Genomic DNA, 20,809 nt, shown 5'->3' on the forward strand with positions numbered 1-20,809 from the left:
TCTTCCATCTGTTCAGGGCCTTTGCACGACCAGGTTTAGAAAGTACTGAAAGTAATGTTACCTGGCAGTGCTGTGAATCTCTGTGTAGTTAACTGAAGGAACTGGAGTATTATATGAGGTTTACTTTGCGTTATTAGCTCTGTCCAGTTTTGAATTATTAAAATTACTTTCCAGTTTCTTGATTGTGAGGGCTTCATTTACAAATTTACCTTCAGTTTAAATTTGCATTTTGATTGCATGGCTTTGCTCTCAGACACTAAAGTTGAAAAATATTGTTGAAGTCATAATTAGGCTGCTTGTTTACTATGATGTGAAATTGATGAAACTTGTAGAAGCTGTTGGCCTCTTTCAAAGTTCTGATTTTTTGGGAAAAACAAAAATGTATTATTGAACAGTCAGTAAACAGTCCTTATTAGTGATGTATGGTTGAAATCCTGTACGTGGTACCCTCATTAAATATAAGATTTTAAAGAGGGATTGCATGTTAATATTGGCAAATGAATATTTGAAGTGTCTTCCAGTATAACACAGTGAGAGTAAGAAAAACATGAGAAAACTGTCCAGAAAATGTTTCCTGTAACTTAGCACTAGGAGGAAACCCAACCAAGACCAGCTCTGGTATTTGGGGATGTGCAAGGAAGGCAAGATACGGAACATTCCTGGTGATGTCATCTTTGCAGTAACAGCCAAAAAAACATGAACAACTTTCCCAAAGCAGTTAGACCCTTTTGATTAAGATGGTTAAGAACTGATACACTAAAATGCTGCAAATGAATGTGTGGCACCCCAGCACTAATAGTGGTGATGGGCATGATGTTTTCCATTTGCTCTCGTGGTTCTCCCCAGATATTTTTATGAAAGCATACTCTTGGTGGACATGCTCAGTGCTGATGGGGCCCTGAAATCATGTTTAATAAAAGTAGTTCTTTAGGCTTTGAACTCCACCTGATGCACTGCTGGCTTTGCTGTTAGAAGCCACTTGGTGCACAGTTGCTGTTCTATCTTCTCGTGTGCTGGTAAAGTTGTGCCTTTGGTGCAGCTCTAGCTGGCTGGGAAACCTGCACTTGGCTTGGGCTTTCCATCGGGTGAGAGGGGTTCTGCAGGGCTGCCCTGAGGAACAGCCCTCTGTGACAGTCGTAAACTGGGGTCTCCTTCACCCCTTGCCCTCATTTGTGGGCTTTTTTTGTTTTCTTTTTTTTTTTTTTTTTTCCTGATCTTCCAGGATTTGATAGAGAAAGTCGTAATCCTGCGCAAAGCCGTGCAGCTCACCCAGGCTGTGGACCCTAATGCTGTGGGGGCCCTTTTGGCCGAGAAGATGAGCCAGTACGCCAACCTCCTGGCTGCCCAGGGCAGCATTGCTGCAGCTTTGACCTTCCTCCCTGCGAACACCAACCAGGTACAGGGCCTTCAGGTTTTTTGCTCCCCCTCTCTGTATGAACAGGGCTACTTCGAGCAGAGGTCTTTGCATGGTGCAGCTCGCCAGCAGGACTGCCACTTGAAATGCACCTCGGGGTGTGACAGGCTGTTTCCTTTCTCCCTGCCTTGGCCTCACTGAGCTGGTGGGAGTTCATGGCTTTGTTCTTCTCCCTCTTCATTTGACACCCTTGCCCTTGCAGCCACCGGCTGTCCCTCCTGCAAGCCAGACACAGTGAAACGTGTACCTTGACACTTGGTTGTTTTCTTTTGATTTCTCGTCTTCCATCAGCTAGTATTTGTAGACGGGCTGGCTTGGGAATGCTGCAGCCCAAGATGGGAGGCAGGCACACGAGGCAGTTCCAACAGCTCCATGTCTCATGCAGAAAAGACTTACTCCAATCAGTTAAAGCAGAGCAGGCTTCTGAGAGCGAGCTCTTCAATGTGTGGCCAGTCTGCCTCTCGGTGTGATGAGCTGGGTGACTGGCAGTGCAGTTAACCTTCCTTTGCTGTCCTTTTCTGATTACAGCCAAACATCATGCTGTTACGGGACAGGCTTTGCAGAGCCCAAGGGGAGCTCCCGGTGGGACAGGAGGCCCTCAAGGCACCGTACGAGAGACAGCCCATGCCCAAAGGACGAGCTGGTCCTGTGGCTGGACAGATGCAAGGGCCCCAGGCTCCAGCCCAGCAGTATTACCAACAGGTAAGTGGGTTTTGTCAGTCAGGGAGGGACGTGGTGCTCAAGTTCTGGAGAGTAATGGATAGAGGAATGTTTTTTCCTTTTTGTTCATCTGAGCTGGGACTGTAACACACCTCTCCCAAGAGCCTTGTGGTGAAAGTCATTGGTGCTGCTTTTCAGTCCGTATAGATGCCTCCTTTACTCCTCATCTGGAAACATCTGTGAAACACCTTGTCAAGTAGTCTGCTTCTGAAGATTAGGTGTTTTCCCCCTTTGAAAATGTGCTTCAGCGCCAAGAATGACTGTGTGGGAGAGCACTGCAGGATTCTTCTGTGCTTGCTCTCATAGTCCCTGATGTGGTCCCATCCCTGCAGGCCATGGGGCTTGCTCACGCTGGTCACTAGCCTCTTCTGGGGCTGGTTGTTTCCACCCTCCAGCTCTAATGTTGGCTGCAGAAGCTGCTGAGCAGTGGCAATAGCAAACTGAGGGCATGTTTTGGCAGTTGGGGGTACAGCCTACACATGAAAACACCTTCCCAGCAGGGCGGAAGGGGGCACAGGCAGCGTGGTTGGGGGTGGGATGGGAGCAGGGAGGCAGGCCTGGGCTGAGAGTGAGCCGTGCCAGAAGAAAGACAGACCCAGTGAGTATGGGACTAATAAGGGATCTGGGGAGTGTGCAAGGAGGAAGAGAAGAAAAGGGGGAGGCAGATGTGGTGGTTTTACCTCTAGCCTGAGGATGATGCTGCACCAGACCACAGTGGCCGTTACTGGAGCGCAGTGTGGTAGGCAGCCCTGGCTGTGTGAAAAAATATCACCAAGTCCCTAATCCCTCTCAGCACGGGGCTGGAGCTCATCTGGCCCTGCTCTACACAGGGGCTCTGGGCTGGGCTTTTCTGAGAGTGGAGCTGTGTTAGTGCTGCGGGTGCTCTCCATACACAGAGGAGATTAGCACAAGCAGAGGCATGTCTCTGTCAGTGCTGCCCTTCAAGCACTGCCTGCCAGAAAAACGGAGGCAGGAAGGAAGAAGGGCTGAGAAGTGGTGGGGAGTTGGGCTTTGTTCTCTCCTTCTTGATGTCAACAATCATGAGGGCCTTCGCCTCCTCTCCAGGGTGTTAACAAAGTAGATTTCAAAAGGGACAAAGCCTTCACCCTGTTCATACAAGATTACCTTGCTAACACCATTACATATCATTTTAAATGCATCATTGTTAATAATTAACTCTACTATTCTTTCCTGTCTCGTTGACCTTCTTCCTTGTGACCAATGAATTGCCTTGAGAAGCAGTGCTGGGTATTTCCTGTCTGGCTGTGGAAAATAGCAGCTGTCCTCTAGATGGCGAGATCTTAGCAATGCTTTTTAAACCTGAGTTCCCTCCTTCTCCTACAGTTTCAGGAATACCTCAAGCTATATTTAAGCAAGCTGCACTCATTCATAAAAGCCTGGGCGTATCACAACCCCACAAGCACACTGAGAGCGAGTTACCCTCAGTAGTTTTGGCTTTCCAGGGAGCTCGTGCTCGGCAGGAAGGGCTTGAAGGGGACAGGTGCCCTGTCAGAAAGGTGCCATGCAGTATGCTGCTGAACCAGAAGGGAAAGCAATTGCGTAGTTGGGTCTTAGGATACTTGTTGTGTTTGACTTCCTTTTCAGACTTGTTCAAGCTTGAGGCAGCCTCTGTGTAATTGCTGTCCCAAACAGAAACATGTACTTTAAAGCTTGGTTTTCTTTCAGCATAGATTTTTGAACCTTCTTTTTCATATGAAAAAAAAACCAGGCATGAAAGGGGGGGGAGGAGTCTTTTAGATTACTCCAGTGATTGGCTGTGCAGACACTAACAGTAGTTGTTGTACGGCTGACTGCACTGTTAGCCTGGCACAGCGCAGCGTTAGAGACGGATAGAGTGAAGCCAGCTGAGCCGGCCAGGACCTCAGGGCCACAGCTTTCCCTCTGTCTGGGCTCAGGTGGGGTGTCAGGCTCCTGAACCCCCTGTGCACCCCACTGCCCGCACCTTCTTCCTCAGGGACATTGTAGGCGTAGGAGGTTCTTGGTTTCTGTCCCGTCAGAGAGGCAGTAGTGGTTGTATGGAACTGAATGGCTTTGGAGCGGCAAAGGAGGAAAATAAAGGAAAGGAGCTGTGGAATGCTAACTGGCTAGGAAGCAGTTAGCATGCAGGTGTATGTTTGTGCATGTGCAAGAGCTGAATATCAGATTTTAACCTTTTTTAATTCGTCTTAAGCTTGATTTAAACAGATTGCTTTTGTGTGAGGTGGTATGTTTGAATTTAACATGGAACGTGGGACTTCCAGCTGTGGTTAGTGATGCTCGGTGTCATGGAGTAGCTTGGGGGAGGTTCTGCAATGGGAAAATGTGATGAAAGGGCAGACCTGGCTCACTGGCACATGTAACAACACTGCACTCGCTCCACAGCCTGTTGTAGCTGCACCTCCACTCTGCTTCGTCTTCACTCTGCTGCAATTCACTTTGGCTACTGTGCACAGTGATTTCATCTGTCTGGAATGCACTTTTCCTTCTTCCTCTGAGATTTTATGGCTGTGTTACAAGTGCCAGCATGCAAACCCTTTTGTGTTCACTTCTTTGCATCTCGTTTTGTGAAACCCTTTAGACTTTTTTATTGTTTTGTTTTCCATGATTGGTATTTCTTTGTTCGATTCAGGTTAGAATTGCCCCTACTGTCACTACCTGGAGTAACAAAACTCCTACTGCCCTTCCCAGCCATCCTCCTGCAGGCTGTCCCTCTGACACACAGGTATAACCTTCATTATTCCTCTCTGAGCCCCTGCTCCACCCCAGTATGTCCCCTGATGTAGTCTGTGAGCTTGACACAGTCTGGTACAGATAGACAGAAGGAGCACCTTCCACATGTGCTCTGGTTTTGCTCCTCCATATCTCATGCTACATTTTTGGTTTTTGTTTTTTGTTTTTTTTTTTTTTCACCAACACTCGGAGTGGCTCTGGAAAGCCTTGAGTAGGAGCTCAGCGTGACCCGAGCTCCCCCCAGTCCTTGCCCCCCCACTGGAATATTTGAAGTGTGATGATGTTTTTCCTTTTCCCTCTTTCCCATGGAAATTAGAAGCTTCAGAGTTAACATTTGTTTAGTTGAAAGCTGTGGATGGTAGGGTGCTCTCAGATTGCCTGAGTATCAGGCAGTGCTGGCAAGTACCTCTTCCTCGTGCAGGAAGGTATGTCCTGCTCTGCTGCTGCTGAAGTCACTGCATATACAGTCTGTGCTTTCAGTGTTATACTGGGCATCTTAAGGCACTGGGATGGTTGGAGGCATTTGCCCCTGTGCTGGTGGCTCTTCCAGGGAATGTAGTTTCAGGCCTTGAAATGTGACTTGATCATTTTGTTACAGTTCTGCTTCGGCACTGCATTACTGATGGTGACTAAATTCTACCTCCCCCTACCCTTTTTCCTGCGATGTTTTTTTACAGGGAGACAACCCACCTCCTCCAGGGTTTATCGTGCCAGGTGCCATTAACCCCAACATGCCACCACAGCAAGCCACACCATCCAACTACAGCATGTACTCACAGGCAGGGACCCGGCCAACGTACCCACAGAGTGAGTAGCAGCAGCTCCCCTCTCCCTGCCAGCCAGGTGATGAGGCCACGTTTTCTTGGGGATAGCCAGTCCCTTCCTTGGGGTTGGGAGGGTTCAGATCAAGCCAATCCCACGTTTCTGAGATGACATCTGAGGGCTGTCGTTTCTTGGTGGGGTCCAGACATGAGGCACCCCCTGTCAGACACTGTCTCCTCTGCTGAGAAGGTGTCTGCCCACAGCTCTTGGACTCACTCCTGAGCTGGCCCTTCCCAAGGGCACGCTGGGGTCAGAAACCCCCCCGGTGTGAGTCCTGGAGAAGCATCACAAAGAGGGCAAAGAGGGACCCGATTCACCTGTGTGCAGCTGGACCATCCAGTTCTCATTGGGACTCCATGAAGATGGGAAAGGGGATGAGGAGACAAGGGCAGTAGTAGAGGTGAGTGAGGAAGGGGGCAGAGCACTGACACTCGAAATAGGGGACTCCAAGTACAGTGCCTGTACTTCGCCACAGAGGGGAAAAAATGAGCAGAGAAGAGGCAATGCAGTTAAACTGCTGGGCCCACAGTGAAAGGCTGTGAGCTCGCATTCACATCCAGAGACTGCTGTTCTTTTCCTTGGCGTTAGGCTTTCCCTTTGTGCAAACATGGGGCAGGGTTTTCCCTTCCCTGAGGGGCACTGTGAGGATTGCAGGGGTCTAGAAAACAGCCAGAGCAGCAGCATCTGTGTGTCCCAGCTCCACCCCAAGTGGCACGGTGAGTCTGGGGGGGAGAATGGGAGTCCTTTCTCTGGCTACCTACTCGCAGTGGCAGGCTGAGGTTTTGAGCAGTCCTGCAAGTGCAGGCAGAGTTGAGGGAGCCAGGATTTGGGCTGGGAGGGGGCAGGAAGAGAGGAGAGTCAGATGAAGAAGGAAAGCAGATCAACCCTGCTCCTCTGTTGTGAACTCACTGACTTGAATGTGTTTTCTCCCCATTTGTAGCTTATCAGGCCGCACAGCAGTACTCTTGTGGAACAGGGGGACCAGCTCTCCATCAGCTTCAGCAGCCTATCGCTGTCCCTGCTTCAGGCTCCTACCCAAACCCTGCCCCTAACACCAACCCTGCCTACCTGCCCTCTGCCCCTCCCCACTCCCTGCCCTCCCCGCTGTACCCCGGGCAGCCTCAACCCTCCCCAACAAGCCTGAATCCCGTCTGTTCCTTCCCTCTGCCTCCTGGCACGTCCTTTCAGCATGGCAGGCCAGGACCTCCAGCAACTTCTGTGGCTTATGCGTTATCTACTGGACCAACAGGTACTCTGCCTGCAACCAGTGACCTCCCTGCATCCCAGAGAACAGGTCTGCGCTTGGATTGGAGGGGGGGCAGGCGGGGAGGGGGTGGGTTCTGCTTTATTACTTGGTTAAGCATGCACCTTTCCCTTGTGAATGCTCCGCGCAAAGTTTGCTGTTGCTTAGAGGTCAATTCAAAGCATTTCTAAAACACATCTTCCCTGTGCCTCTGGCAGTGATACGTTGCTGCAGCGAGCTCTTGCTGAGCAGCGTGAGCAGTCGTCTTTCTCTTGCCAGGCAGCCCTTGCCACAAACAGAGCTTTTGGCTTGGCCAAGACAGGGCTACCGCACTGGCTTGTGAGGCTGTCGTGTGCCGGGGATGGATGGCGGCACAGTTCTGACCTCGTGGGGCTGGCATCAAAACCTGCTGTGTGGCTGGAGAGCAGAGTAGGCAAACCTGCTCGTTTTCGTAATCACGGCAGAGAAGATGATCCCAATTCTCCTCAGAGAACAAATTCACAAATGTAATTTGTCCCTGTGTCCCTGGGTTCTGAGTGGCATTTCAAGCCCAGGATTGGCAGCATATTTAATTCAAACAGCATTTCCTGTGGCATTGGCTCGCTTCCATTATTTTTCTCCTAAGCACTTAGTGTGATGGGATTTACTGTATTCACTGCTGTGAGTACCTTAAAAGATAATTGGAAGTGATTTAGAAATGCTTTTACATGTCTCTTTCCTGAATGTTAACTAAAAGCATGTGTGTGTGGCTGACACATAGGAGCATGTTTGAGCACAGGTGGTGAGTGAGAGAGCATGCACTGAGGTGGGGCTCAATGTCTCCTTGTGACTGCATGGACATAACTGTTTGCTGTGGGACAGTGACCTCTCTTGTGATAACAAACCTGTCTCTTCACTTAGCAGCTTTGCACACATCAGACTGTGCAGGAAGTAGGAGCAGTCCTTTTCTAAACCTGGCCATAAACATACATCACATCCAGGTGGTCCAGCTGGAGAGTCAAGGACCAGATCTGGGAAGTAGGGAGCGAAGGGAATATTAGACAGGAGTTGAGGGATGTTCCAGGAATGCTGACTCTGCTGACAGGCCATAAGGACCCCACTGGGACTCCCTCTCTTATTTTAAGTCTGCTAAGGATGATGCAGCGCAGAGAAGACAATATTGCCTTTGTTTTGGCAGGAGCAGTCCTATGAGTAGGTGCTCCTGATGTCTGTGAGGCTGGGAGCTCACTCCTCTCGTGGCATTGCCTTCACACACACACACTTGTGTTTTGGGAAGAAATGGTCTTTTGCTCTGTCAAAAAAGAGAGAGGACTGATGTAAGGCAGCCGCCAGGGCTGCAAGGGGAGAAGAGGCCTTTTCCCTCCATCCTGCAGCCAGGTTCAGTGTCCTCTGTGTTCTTGGAGGTGCTGTACCGTGACCTCTCCTGATGTGTTGTTGCAGGGCGTGTCAAACTTGTGTTTCCAAGCCTGAGGAATTATTAAATTGGACAGAGGAAGAGGTGTTGGATAGGGTTCTAGGCCTGAGATGTGAAGCAGCACATTATACCACAGGCAGGATAGCTTCTACACCTCCAAATAAGTGCAAGGAACAAGAGAATTGTTCTTCCTCATTCATTTGCTAGTCTACTTGTGTCGCTGGTAGGCACTTCAGATCTGTCACTTGCTAAGTTTCTTGCATTAACGATGAAATGTCATAGTCCATGTGGTGGGCTCAGAGCGGGTGAAGCTCGATACTCCAGACAATAGAAATTAAGGACATTAATGACAATACTGGTCAATTTGTAAAATTGTGTAATCCACATGGACAGTAGTCTTAACATGTCTAACGTCATTTTAATGTAAGGGGCATTGAAGAAGTTACCTGCATTGCTTTGCCACGTTTCTTTTCAGAATTAAAAGTTGTCAATACTAGGCTTTTTATAAAACTTCGAGAACTATGGGTGCAGCTTGTGTTTTTCCCAGCAGCTGTGGTGAGAAGGCAGCCAGTACAAAGTGTCAGACCTTCAGGAACCCGTATTTGGGCACCACCTCCGATCGCTGACAGGCGCCAGCCTTGGGCTGAAGTGCAGAGGTAGAATCCAGGGCACAGCGAGGTGCTGAGGCCGGGTGGCTCATGCACGTGGGCTGCTGGCACACAAATGCTGCCTGCAGCTGGAGAACTATGGAAAAAGGATGAGGGGTATCTGGAGAGCACACTCTGTCCTCTTCCAGTTTTTAGATTATACCATTCAGAAAACATAATAAGGAAAAAAAAAAAATAAAACTTGCTTTGTAAAGGCAGGAATGATTGACAGTGGGCATGCTTAATATGCTTAATCACTAACATATTTTCCAGAGTAGCTGCTTTGCTTAGTGAAGAGCACTTTGACATGACATCCCATAGATCTCTTCTGTAGCCAGAAGTAGATCTCACCTGTAACTCCAAATGTTCCAGTGCAGAGCATATAGTGATGTTGATCCTGGCTTTGAAGTGGTGTGCTTTTGTGTGCAGTGATGATCTAATCCGGGAACATCATGTTTCACTTCGTAAATGTGATTCATTTAAAGGCAGGAGTAAGGGAAGAAGGAAAAAAGATCTCAAATTTGGAGTCTTGAAAAGCACCTGACCTTTGAACGGGCTTGGATTTAAAGATTCACTTAAAACAGAAACAGTTCTATGCATATCTTCTGTTTTTTCAAATGCTGGAACATCAGTATGTGAAGCTGTGCTTGGAGCTCCAGTAAGCAAGAAAAGCTCGCATTTCATTTAATTTTCAGCCTATCTCACTTCGTTTTGTGATAGATCTTTGAACCTGCTTTCGAGGGAGTTTTAATTTTCAGAGTCTTGCATCTTGTTTGAAATTGTGATAGAGCAATTTTGAGCTAAGGGAAGGCTTTGCACCAGAACTACAACTGCATCAGACCAACCCCAGGGACAGGCGTTATCCCTGATGTTCCTCTTTTTGAAATGGCACAGGCTTTATTGGCCGGCTTTTGCCATTTGGGTTTGTTGCTCAGTCTGAGCAGCAACATGTCTTTTCACACAGGTGTAAAGCTGCTGTGTGAACATACTTTTTTTTTTTTGGGCTGGGTGCAGTTGAGAGCATACCTTGATTTGGGAAAATACTTGATGTCCACCTTGAAGTCAAGTACTTTAAGCATCTCCTGAAAAGCTTTCTGGAATGGTAAAACGATGGTGAGAAGATTGTTGGTAAGAGTAATGGTCTGTTGACTGCATTGGCTGGTAGGAATAGAAAATTAGAACACTGGAAGAGATAAGAAAGTGGGCCGGAACTCTGCAACATTTGTTAAAAACATCTAGAAACACTGGTTTGCTGCACAGAAAGAGCAACAGGCTTGGTTTCAGGGAAGATAGACAAAAGCAATTCCACAGGGTGGTTTGGACAGCTGACTGGTCTCTAAGATGGCATTGTAATTAGGTTAGGCAGTTTTTTCCTCCTAATTTCTTGTGCTTATTGAAACTAAATTGCTAATCAAAAATTACAGACCAAATGTTTTATTATTTTTGAAGAAAATTTTTTTTTTAGTTCTCTTTGCATTTTATCTGCAGAAAGCCTACCAAGTCAAGACCAGGCCCTTCCCTTCACAGGTGAACTAGATACCACCTAACCTGAAAATAATTACAGCCACTACATGAAATTAATTCAGCAGACATCAATAATGCATATGTTCTTCAGAGAGCACTAAGTGTGGTGCTGTTTGCCAATTAGACTTAAATATCTGGAGTTTTTAACCACAGTAACAAATGCCAGTTTTCCTTTTTTAAAAGCAAATTATTCCAGGAAATTAACAGCAGTAACAGTCTGGGAGATTTTCTTAATGTGTTAACGCTATCAACACTGCAGAAGTTAGATGGCCTAGATAAGAAATACTCTGGGATTTTCTGGATGGGGAGGAACAGAGGAGCCCCTGGGGCAGATGGCTGTTGGGAAACGGCACTGTCTTTGGTTAAAGAGAAAGCAGATGTGAAAGGGGTTTTAAATATTTTTTTGTTCACCCCTTTAACATGCTCTTGATGTTGAATTTGTTTCACAAAAGCTCAGGAGCAAATGAAACTTCAAATAAACTAAGAAAATTCTGCAGTAATGTTAAGCTCTGCTGGCTAAGGTGAATTTGTCATCGGCTGAATGAAAAAAACACTGTGGTGAAAAAAACACTGTGGTGAAAAAGTCCATTGAGCAGGGATTTGGTTTTTCTGGCTTTCTGTGGCTTTGTGCAATAAATCCTGATTGCTCAGCGAGGCTGCAGTAATGCTGAAATATAATGATGTGGTCCTGATTACATGTGCTTCATGATGAGATGGGGCATTATTTCTAATGCACTAACATGAGCTTTGGTATACAAATCTTGCAGCTGCACGGAACGTGCTTTCTTGGAAGAGCAGAAGGTTTGGTGCAGAACACCACCCCCGGTCTCAGTGAATCTGCTCAGACGTCTTCTGTGCTGCTTCCAGTTTCAAACAAATCGCCTTTGGTGCAGAAAGCTAGATTTTGCCACCTTCCCTCAGCAGCTCTGCTCTGCTTTTGGGACAAAGCATCCATAAAACATGCCCTAGCTGGCAGTGGAAACTTGGTTTTATGGCTCTTGTGTCTCCGGGGTGGCTGGGTGAATCTGGCCTGAAATGTTTAAGGCTCCTGTTGCCTCTTACACCTCTTCTTTCTGTGTTGTGTTGCTGGGGAACGTGTCTTAACTGTCACATATCAATCCATCACAGTATGCAATCGCAGCAGCAGCAGCAGCTCTTGGGAAATGGATGCAGCTTAATGGTGTTCTTATTTACCCATGATTTCTCACATCTCTGCTGCTGATTGTTTATAATAATGTTACAGTGATTGTGGGGGGAAAAAAAAAAGTTGAAAACCAATTCTCTTTTCTTATATGATACAGATGGGAGAAACTCACTGTTAACTGAAGCTGTCTTCACATACACAGTCTGTATAGCAAAGCTGTGTTTTGGGCATGGGAGGCAACTGCCTGCCTTTTCAAAGGACATGTCTGCTCAAAGTTTTTTTTTTTCCTGTGCAAGCAGAAAAAGTTAATTGTTTTTAAAAAAAAAAAAAAATCAATTTTTGTCAGACTTAAGAACAGTTGGTCAAGATTCCAAACCTGGACAGTGGGCCCAGAGCCCAAAAGGCCTGATGGCTGGGGTGCTGGGAGGCTCTGGTTGGCACAGGAGCTGTTGTGGCCCCAGGGAAGGGCAGAGGAGCAGGCGGGTGAGGGCAGGCTCTGCCAACTCCTGCCGGCAGAGCCGTGGCGGGGAGCTGGCCCGGCTGAGCTCAAGAAGGCATCGCTGCCCTCCTCTGAGGTACTTACAGTGTCTGTTTTCTTTCTGTCCCAGGGCCTCAGAATGGCTGGAACGACCCTCCTGCCCTGAACAGAGCTGCCAAGAAGAAGAAGGTACTCGAGGAAATGCTGTCTCGACACAATTGAGCGCTGACCACTTGAAAAGCAGTAACTTAAGCTGCTCCTGGGAAACATGTTGACAGGAGATGGAAAAAGAAGGGCCAGCAGCAAACAAAAGCTGCACCTCGTGAGCAGAAATGGCCCTTATGCCTCTCCAGTATGCATTATCGCTCTCAAAATGTTTAAGCCTCTAAAGAGATGGTGACTTCTTGCTAAAGTTGTGGTTGTTAATAACAATGTTGATCCTGGTTTGAGAGAAGAAAATACTTTGGACCATTTTCATCTGCAGTAAAACAGGAGATGATACTTAGACAAATGATGAGGCTGTGCAAGTTGTTGTAGATTACTGACTTTGCTGGAGCTGAAAGCAATTTATCCTGATTAAGGGTCTGACCCTGAGACATCTGCTCGAGAGGAAGACAATTTTCATGATGGAGACAATGTAGTTTTGTAAAAATGGATTTAGATTGCAGCAGGACAGAGTAACTGGGGACCCTTGGCACAGAGCAGAACGAGCCTTTTCAACCCTTGTTGCAGCCTCGTGTACCTCCACAGCAGTCAGTGTTATCTGCTGCTCTCTGAGCCTGGTGCATTTGGGAGGCAAGAGTCAGTCTGGGGTGTGTGAAGTGTGGGGAGAAAAGAGGAAAAAAAAAAAAAGTTTGAGCAGGCAAGAGAAGATCTGGGTGAAGGTGAAGGCAGAAGTCTCCCTTTACCTTTTGGGGCTTGGTCTCTGCAGTTGAAGATTAAGAAGCTTTTGGAGGGTGGATAGGGAATGTGTTGTGTGTTCCTGACTGCCCCAGTGCCACAATGTTTGTCACACAGCAGCTGGCATGCTGCCTTTTGGGGCTTCAGGCTCTTATGTAGGAGGAGGAAAGTTGTCAGTGAGAGAAACCGCTGGACCTGAGAGCTCAGGAAGCAGCCTTCTGCCGACGGGGCTTTTGCTACTGCTCTGTGTGTGTGTGTGTGTGTGTCACAGCCAGGATTTCTGCTGTAGCCAGGGCCTTGAGGGTTGGCTCCCTTCTAAATGAGGAGCTGTTTGTTGCATTCCCTGTTGGGTATTTAACAAACCTCTGTCAGAAATGTTTCTATGTTTGTTTTCCTTATGTCCGCTGTATGAGGGGGTGGTTTAGGGTATAAAATAACTCACCACGTGGGCTATTATAAAATAGAAGAACCATCTGGCATTTCAAGCCACAGCATAATTTGCAACTGTTTTCCACCGAAGACCTTACGCACCACAGTGATTCATTGCTTTTATAACTGACTTTGGTACTGGATTGGGAATGTATTTTCTTGCTGTCCCAAGCCACTAGCTTAATTCTGGCATCATTCGTGCAGGGTAGCATTCAGGGTTCTGCAGTCTTTTTATTTTTATCATCCACACCCAAAGAAATGTGCACGTTCCCAAGGGAGCTCTTTCTTTTGTTTGGATTCCTGTATGTTGCGTAGCAGAGGCCAGGAGCTCATTTTGTTGTTTCTTCTCTCTACCAAATATTTCCGAAACGCCCCTGTGCAGATGCTTAGGGATGGATCTCAGATGCACTCGTAATCTGTTGTAGTACAAGCATGTTTGACAGAAGCTTGAAAGGCTTTCAGAAGCTTTATTGGTGCATGTTGCTATCTGTGGCCTATGTATTGATTGGAAGAAAATGTGCACTTGAAAGTGAGACACAGAAATCTAAATATAAGTATAGCAAGAACAGATGCAGGTGTGGCTTAGTTTTCATTAGTGTGACTCTTCTGTTAGTGCTGGTCTGACAAACCTCTGTGTTGTGCTCTTAGCAGAGGGAGAGTGGCTCTGGTTTGAGGTGGCTGTGCTCAGCTCTCGTGCGCAGGGGCAGGCAGGGCAGACCGCTCCTGCCCTGTGCAGGCAGGAGGACGGGCAGAGTGCGCAGGGCCGGAAACGCTGGAGGATATTACTGCTCCCGGGCACTTTTCTCTGTGTAGCTGCAGCCAGAGGAATGGGTTTGTTTAGCTGGAGTAAAATCCTATATTGCCTGCCCCTGTTATTTCTATATCCTGGGGGCTCAGCGCTCCGCTTGGCAGAGCTCTCAATTGCTGCAGCTTGGGACGTCTGTAGGAGCTGGGTGTTGTGCTCTGCTTGCGGCACCGACTGCAGCATAAATGCATTGTTTGGTTTTTTTTTGTTTTGTTTTGTTTGGTTTTCCCCAGGTCCCTGATAACTTCCTGCCCCCGGTTCCCATCACCTCCCCCATCATGAACCCGCTGGCAGACCCGCAGTCTCAGCTGCAGCCGCCGCTGGCTCCGGCAGCACCCGCGGGCGGGCCCAGCTTCCAGCCTTCGCATCTCCCTGCGGGACAGCCGGTGCTGCAGGCTGGCTACCCACCTGCTCCCCAGCCCCTGGGGCCTTGCGTCGTGCCACCCGCTGTCTCCAAACCCAGCACAGAGGGGGCCCCTGGGGCCCCAATCTGCAATACCATCCAGGTAACGCAGCCCTGGCGTTGTGCGGTTTTGGTTTGCCCATCGGCAGAGCCTTGCAGGATGGGATCCTGTGGGCCAGACATTCCTTGTACTTTCAGAGCGTACTGCAGAGTTTTTAGTCACTAGCTTTGCATCATGTTGGCATTTTGCTACTGTAGTCCCTACCCAGACACTACCTCTTTGCATAACACTTAACACTAACTTAACACTCTAGGCAGTATGGACCAACAAGCTGCTTCCTTCTGCAACTTCACAGCTCTCCAGAGGGAGCGACAGCAGATGCTGATAACATCACCTCCACACACCCACAGGAAAGAAATAGGAGTTGTGCCAAGCTGGCTAATAATGCTACTTGGATTAGTTGAAAGCAGCGTGGTCACGGTGACCTGGAAAAGCCTCACCTGCTCTCTCTTTTTCAGCATGTGCAGGCACTACCAACGGAGAAGATTACCAAGAAACCCATCCCTGAGGAGCACCTTATTCTGAAGACTACATTTGAAGCTCTTATCCAAAGGTGCCTGCTGTCTGCCTCTGATCCGGTAGGTCTCTGCAGTGCTTCCAGAGTACCGCTGTGTTGGGGTGGATGCGCTGGTACCTGCAGCACAGCTAGCCATCACGCCCTCTCCCAAAGTAGCTTTTTTCCTTCTAAAAGCTGCTGCGAGCAGCAATGTGTAGAAAAGCCACATGCACACAGGCTGTGGCAGTCCGGGGCTGGAGCGCAGCCCAGCTGCCCCAGCACTTTGACTTTTCTCCTTGCAGCTCTCAGCGTGGGCACAGCGTGATGGTGGTGTTTGTGGGCGGGGAATTAACCCATTGCAGCCCTCTGCTGCTCTCCTCTAAGGAAGAGGGTTGGAATTGGTAACAGTTGAGGCTTTGATGTTGATTGGAATATTTTATTTTTTTTAACAAAAACTTCAGAAAGGGCTGGCTGTCCTTTTGTCAGGTGACCACTGTGGAGGCATGCCCTGTACACTTGCTGAACTGCTGCTTATAATTCAGAGCAGGAAGCAGCTGGTGTTATGCCAGGTCTGAGCCAGGGCTCACATACGTGAGTAGGTGCCTCAGATTTTGATTTGTGATTTCTGATTATGAACTCAGGTCAAAAGGAAACAACAAGTAGCAGAGAAATGGAAGGTTGTGAGCTTTAATGTGACCACCGGAGCTGGACAGGAAAAACATTTCCTGTGGCAGTGTCCTGGTTTGGGATGGAATAGAGTTAATGTTTCTTCATAGGAGCTAGGATAGCGCTATGTTTGGATTCAGTATGGGATGAATATTGGTATGAGAAGAATGCTGGTAGCACACTGATGGTTAGAGTTGTTGCAGAGATTTCAAGGTCTCTCCAACTCCCCGTGTCCTGCCTGTGCACAGGCGCACAAGAAGCAGGGAGGAAGCACGGCCAGAGCAGATCGCTGGATCCAAACTGGCCAATTAAATATTCCTTCTCATGTAACGTCGTGCTCAGTATACAAAGGAGGGGTGGCCGGGACAAGGGGGTTCTCTCTTGTTTCCAGGATTGTGATTGTGGGATCTTGGTATTTCGGGATCGCTGGCCGGGAACGGGCTGGGTATCAGTCAGCGGGTGGTCAGCAATTGCATTGTACATTGCCCGTTTATACTTTCTATTATTGTTCCTGTTTTATTTTACTACCATTATTAAACTGTTTTCGTCTTAACCTGCGAATCTCCCTTTGCCCCTCCAATTCCCTCCCCCGTTCCCAGGCAGGGGAGGGTGAGCGAGCGCCTGCGGGGTGGTTGCCTGCTGGCCGGGCTCCAACCCCGACAGGCAGTCCGTAGTTTGTAAGTGAGCCATCTGCCTCAAAGCGTCTCATTTCGTTCCAGTGGTCAGTAAATAACACGCTGCCCCAAAGCCCAGATGCTGACTGTTCAGCTCGTGCCTGCCACATCCTGAAAGGTGGATGATGAAAGACAGGCTGGTGGTGTACAGAGGGCTTGGTGCTCTTGCCATGCTTGGTCAGCAGCGCAGATTTGTGACAGCTGAGCTGCCTGAGGGCTCTGTGGCTGTGGAGTATACTGGGCATTCGGTGCCACTTCTGTCCTGCGTCCACTGTACAGTTTCAGCTGGCTCTCTAGTTTAGACTTGACACTTGTGGGTACGTATTCCTTCCCCCTGTGGGTCTCAGCCCGGCAGTTTCAGGATGGACTGACCCGTGCACTCTTCTACAGAAGCTTTTCGAGGCCATAGACCTTTCTTTGAACAGACCTCATTAGGTTCAGTTTACTCAAAATCCTTTCTTTAAAGGTTATGCTGTAGAGGGCAGGGATAGAAGTCATATACTGCACAGACCCTTTGACCTTTTCTTCCTCTGAGTGCCCCTCCTCCCAGACACACAAAGACAGCAAAAGCATTCAGCTCCCATCTGCACCCAGGGATTGCCTTCTGCTCTGCCAACACATTTTGCTTACTACTTGTTAAGTCTCTCTGGTTTTCTTAGGTGGAGCAAGTATTTCCAGCACACGGTGCTGAGACGCTACCCTGGCTGTATACATCAGTTATTGTCAGAACAAATGCAGACACCACTCAGTTACTGAATTCTGAAGGGGAAAATGGGAACAGGAAGCAAAGAGTGAGGAGTACCAGTCTGCACTTCTTCCACCTAATGTCCTTTGGCTGAAGAGACAATGTCCTGCTGTTTACCAAACACAATTTATTCCTCTTTGCCCTAGTTGGCCATCTGTGAAATGAAAACAGCGTGTACACCTTTTCACAGGCTTTGAAACAAATGTTCTGAAGTCACATATCTGAAAGCGTTAGCCAGTTCAAAAGAATTAGTCAATTTTTATCTGCCCCTCCTGGGCTACTTTTTCCTCACTTGTCTCAGTTCCTTGACAACATAACTACTGCTGAGGAGTTTTCCACACGGGGCCTGAGATCCACAGACCGTGTTCTTCTTTATGCCCTTTGTCATCCAAACAGCTTTCCCTAATCTCTAGCACAGCAGGCAGCCACCAGTCTGTCTTTACCCCTAAACTAGAGCACTCCCATTGTTATTTTCTCTCTGGGCAATTATTTAATCCAGGGGAACGTTTCCAGCTGCCAGAGGAAATGGCACTATCCTGAGTGAAGACGGATTGATGTGCGTACTGATTTAGGAGGAAGTTCCATCACTCTTGTGCACTGATGCCATTTCTACTGCTGTTGACCATCACCTTGTTTGTGCTTCTATAATTGTAACCTTGATACTTTATTACTGGTTTATTATTCTGGATTAAAATCTTCAATTTCTGTAGCTGTTTGCTTAAAAAAAAAAAAAATTATAAAAATGCATTTTTCCAGCAGCTGCTGTGGACACTCCAGATGGATTATGCTGGGGTTAAGAACCTTCAGTGGCAAAATAATTCCAGACACAGCAATAGGTGGCTTACTCTATATAAAATCATGGAAGCACAAAGGATCTGTAGGGCTAGTTTGGGTTAGGCTATTAGTTTTTCTGTTGATAGTCAAAACTTACAAATTCCTGGTTTTACTAATGACATCATGAAAAATTATCATTAGGGTTTGCCATAAATGATGACAGAGTTGTACATACTTGGACTTCAGTGACTGCATGTGCCCTTAAGCTCTCATTGATGTTGCTGGACATTTGATTCCAGTAATAACTTTATCCCGCTATTAGTATGCTTTGCCAGTGACCCATAGAAAAAAAAAAAAAACTGTACAGCAACTCAGAATTCTGTCACTTTTCATATCAGTTATACCAGTGGGTTTTGCAGATGACCAGTGGCTTTTGGGGTGCAGCTCTACAGTTTACTATTCTCTGTAGCTAACTAGGGCGGCTACATGTGGAGAACTACAGTCGTATCACGTGGTATTTCCTAGCAAAATCAGGGAGAAAAGTACAGAGCAAAGAATTCGAATGATGTGTTAGGAAAATGTTATTAGGAAAGGAATTTCATGTGCTGCGTGGATCTCCTCTCCAATGATATGAGATCAGTACGGTGTTCTTAAATAACTGTCTTTTAATGTGTTCATTTGTCTTGCAGCAAACCAAGAGGAAACTAGATGATGCAAATAAACGCCTGGAGTTTCTGTATGACAAACTTAGGGAACAGACAGTAAGTTCTGTTTTACCTCCCCTTTCCCCCCCATCAAATATTGCAGATACAGCCAAGAACATCGGCAGTGTGGACCCCTCTGCAATATACAGCAGGTGCTTGTTCTTTGGAAGCGTGCTTCAAATCCATTTATTGTATGTTTCTGTGCATTTCCCAGAAGCGGATAAGGAGAGTGCTTGGCCCCAAGTGCCTGTGCAGACTTTACAGTGTTTTGGGGTCATGTCATGAATATTACGGTGCTGTTCAGGGACTGCACTGAGCCAACACAGCAAGCTTCCCTCCTCCCAGCAGGAAGCAAGACACACACAGCCTAGGGTCAAAAAAACCTCAGAAGACTTAGATGCTGGAGGCTTGCTGACTTCACTGGAAGGCAAATGTGCAAGTCTTTTTGAAGATCTGTTAATTTTTGCAACGCCTTCCAGGAGATCTGTGGCAGAATAAAGGACTGGACTTAGCTCTCATAGCACCTCAGGATGAGAGGGTCTAAACCTGTCATTGTCAGGCCATATGTGCTGAGCAATTAACTTCACCGCAAAGGCATGAAAGCTCAGTAGGTTTTTCACGTGCCACCGTGTCACAGCACGTCTCCCACCTCAGGGAGGTGCATCCGGGGGCTGGCAGGGAAGGCTTGCAAGGCTTTGCAGTAGTTTGCAGAGAAGGTACGTTCTGGTTTGAAGTCTGCTGTTCAGACTTCCTGGTGACTGCTCCCAGCACGGTGCAGCTCCAAGGATGGCTTTCTGTAAAGGAAGGAACTAATTGCTGCACCTTCTCGAGGGTCAGAGGTTACGCTCAGGATTTCTGTTTTTCTAGCACCAGTGTATGTGCTGTTTTTTCTTTCTGCTGACCTGCCTTGTCTGGCTTCCTTGCAGCTCTCTCCAACCATCGTTAGCGGTTTGCACAACATTGTGAAGAGCATCGAAACCCGCAACTACCAGGAAGGACTGAACATCCACACGCACATAGTCAGCACCAGCAACTTCAGCGAGACCTCTGCTTTCATGCCTGTTTTGAAAGTTGTCCTCACCCAGGCCAATAAGCTGGGAGTCTGAAGTAACCCTGCATTTGCAACGCCTTGACGGTTGCTTTTCCAAAGAAGTGCATTTCTACAGCAAGCGTGCGGGAAACGGACCGACTGCTCGTCCTGACGGCATGTCACGCGGTAGAGCACTGACAAATGGCATTACACTCTCCCTGCGAATAATTCGTTCTAGGAGGGCCGTGGAGCCCTGGTGCTTACCTTTTTATTTTAATCCTTTTCCCATCCCTAATTATTCTTCTCTACAAATAGTCTATTTAATGGATGATGCCCCATATTGTCAATTTTTAGATGCATGTTATACTGCTAAACAGTGGCTTTTAATAACAGATATATGTGTTAAAACAAGATAGGTTATATATCAGACCCTAAAACAGATTATTCCCTTCCACCCCACTATTCCTTATTCACCAGATTAAAGAGTCTGATCATATAAGTGTATTTGGTCTGTTCATTTTATGAAGCTGCTTGCAGTTCTGTTATTACAATTTACATGTTAAATAGCTTAATTTTGCACTGGGGCAAATGAGGAAAATAAAGGCTAATATGATTTTTTTCAAAAAAAATAAATGTTAATTTATTAAAACGTGTCTTTATGAAGTGCAACTTAGCAGGGTACAGTGGGGTGGCTTTCTGTTGTGTCCTAGGTGTGAGGATATTTTTTTCTCCATGCTCATCACTGAAAGCTGTTTAACATTTCTACTGATTTACATTTCAAGGAAAGGTTTAGCAAGGATTCTGAACACCTCTGTGTGTGGTTTTAAAAGCTAAGAGCAGAAATAAGGCAGAGTGCTTTAAGCTGCCCATATAGAGACTCAGATATTTAGTGTGTAAACAAGGTGCAAATTGTTTCTTGAAGTCTCCTGAACCTGGAGATTGCTGTCTCTGGAACTGCAAGCATGCTTCTCCTGGCCATTAGCAAG

At 47.3% G+C, this 20,809-nt stretch overlaps 1 protein-coding gene across 9 annotated transcripts in view; it reads left to right on the forward strand.

Annotated features, from left to right (window-relative positions):
- Positions 1-20,319, forward strand: part of SEC31A (SEC31 homolog A, COPII coat complex component) — a 45,410-nt gene extending 25,091 nt beyond the window's left edge. The window contains exons 20-30 of one of the 9 annotated variants that reach the window (XM_042796435.1): positions 1,223-1,396; positions 1,943-2,116; positions 4,764-4,856; positions 5,542-5,671; positions 6,627-6,980; positions 10,479-10,517; positions 12,267-12,325; positions 14,504-14,776; positions 15,193-15,312; positions 18,779-18,850; positions 19,720-20,319. In XM_042796435.1, the coding sequence (XP_042652369.1) occupies positions 1,223-1,396; positions 1,943-2,116; positions 4,764-4,856; positions 5,542-5,671; positions 6,627-6,980; positions 10,479-10,517; positions 12,267-12,325; positions 14,504-14,776; positions 15,193-15,312; positions 18,779-18,850; positions 19,720-19,899 (1,668 nt within the window). In that variant the 3' untranslated portion in view covers positions 19,900-20,319. The remainder of the gene's footprint in view (positions 1-1,222; positions 1,397-1,942; positions 2,117-4,763; positions 4,857-5,541; positions 5,672-6,626; positions 6,981-10,478; positions 10,518-12,266; positions 12,326-14,503; positions 14,777-15,192; positions 15,313-18,778; positions 18,851-19,719) is intronic. The other 8 variants (XM_042796437.1, XM_042796438.1, XM_042796436.1 and 5 more) reach the window with 8 other exon arrangements.
- The last annotated feature ends 490 nt before the right edge of the window (positions 20,320-20,809 follow it).

Source organism: Tyto alba, unplaced genomic scaffold (assembly GCF_018691265.1).
Source record: "Tyto alba isolate M040663 unplaced genomic scaffold, T.alba_DEE_v4.0 Super-Scaffold_23, whole genome shotgun sequence".
In the NCBI taxonomy this organism is placed as follows: Eukaryota; Metazoa; Chordata; class Aves; order Strigiformes; family Tytonidae; genus Tyto; species Tyto alba.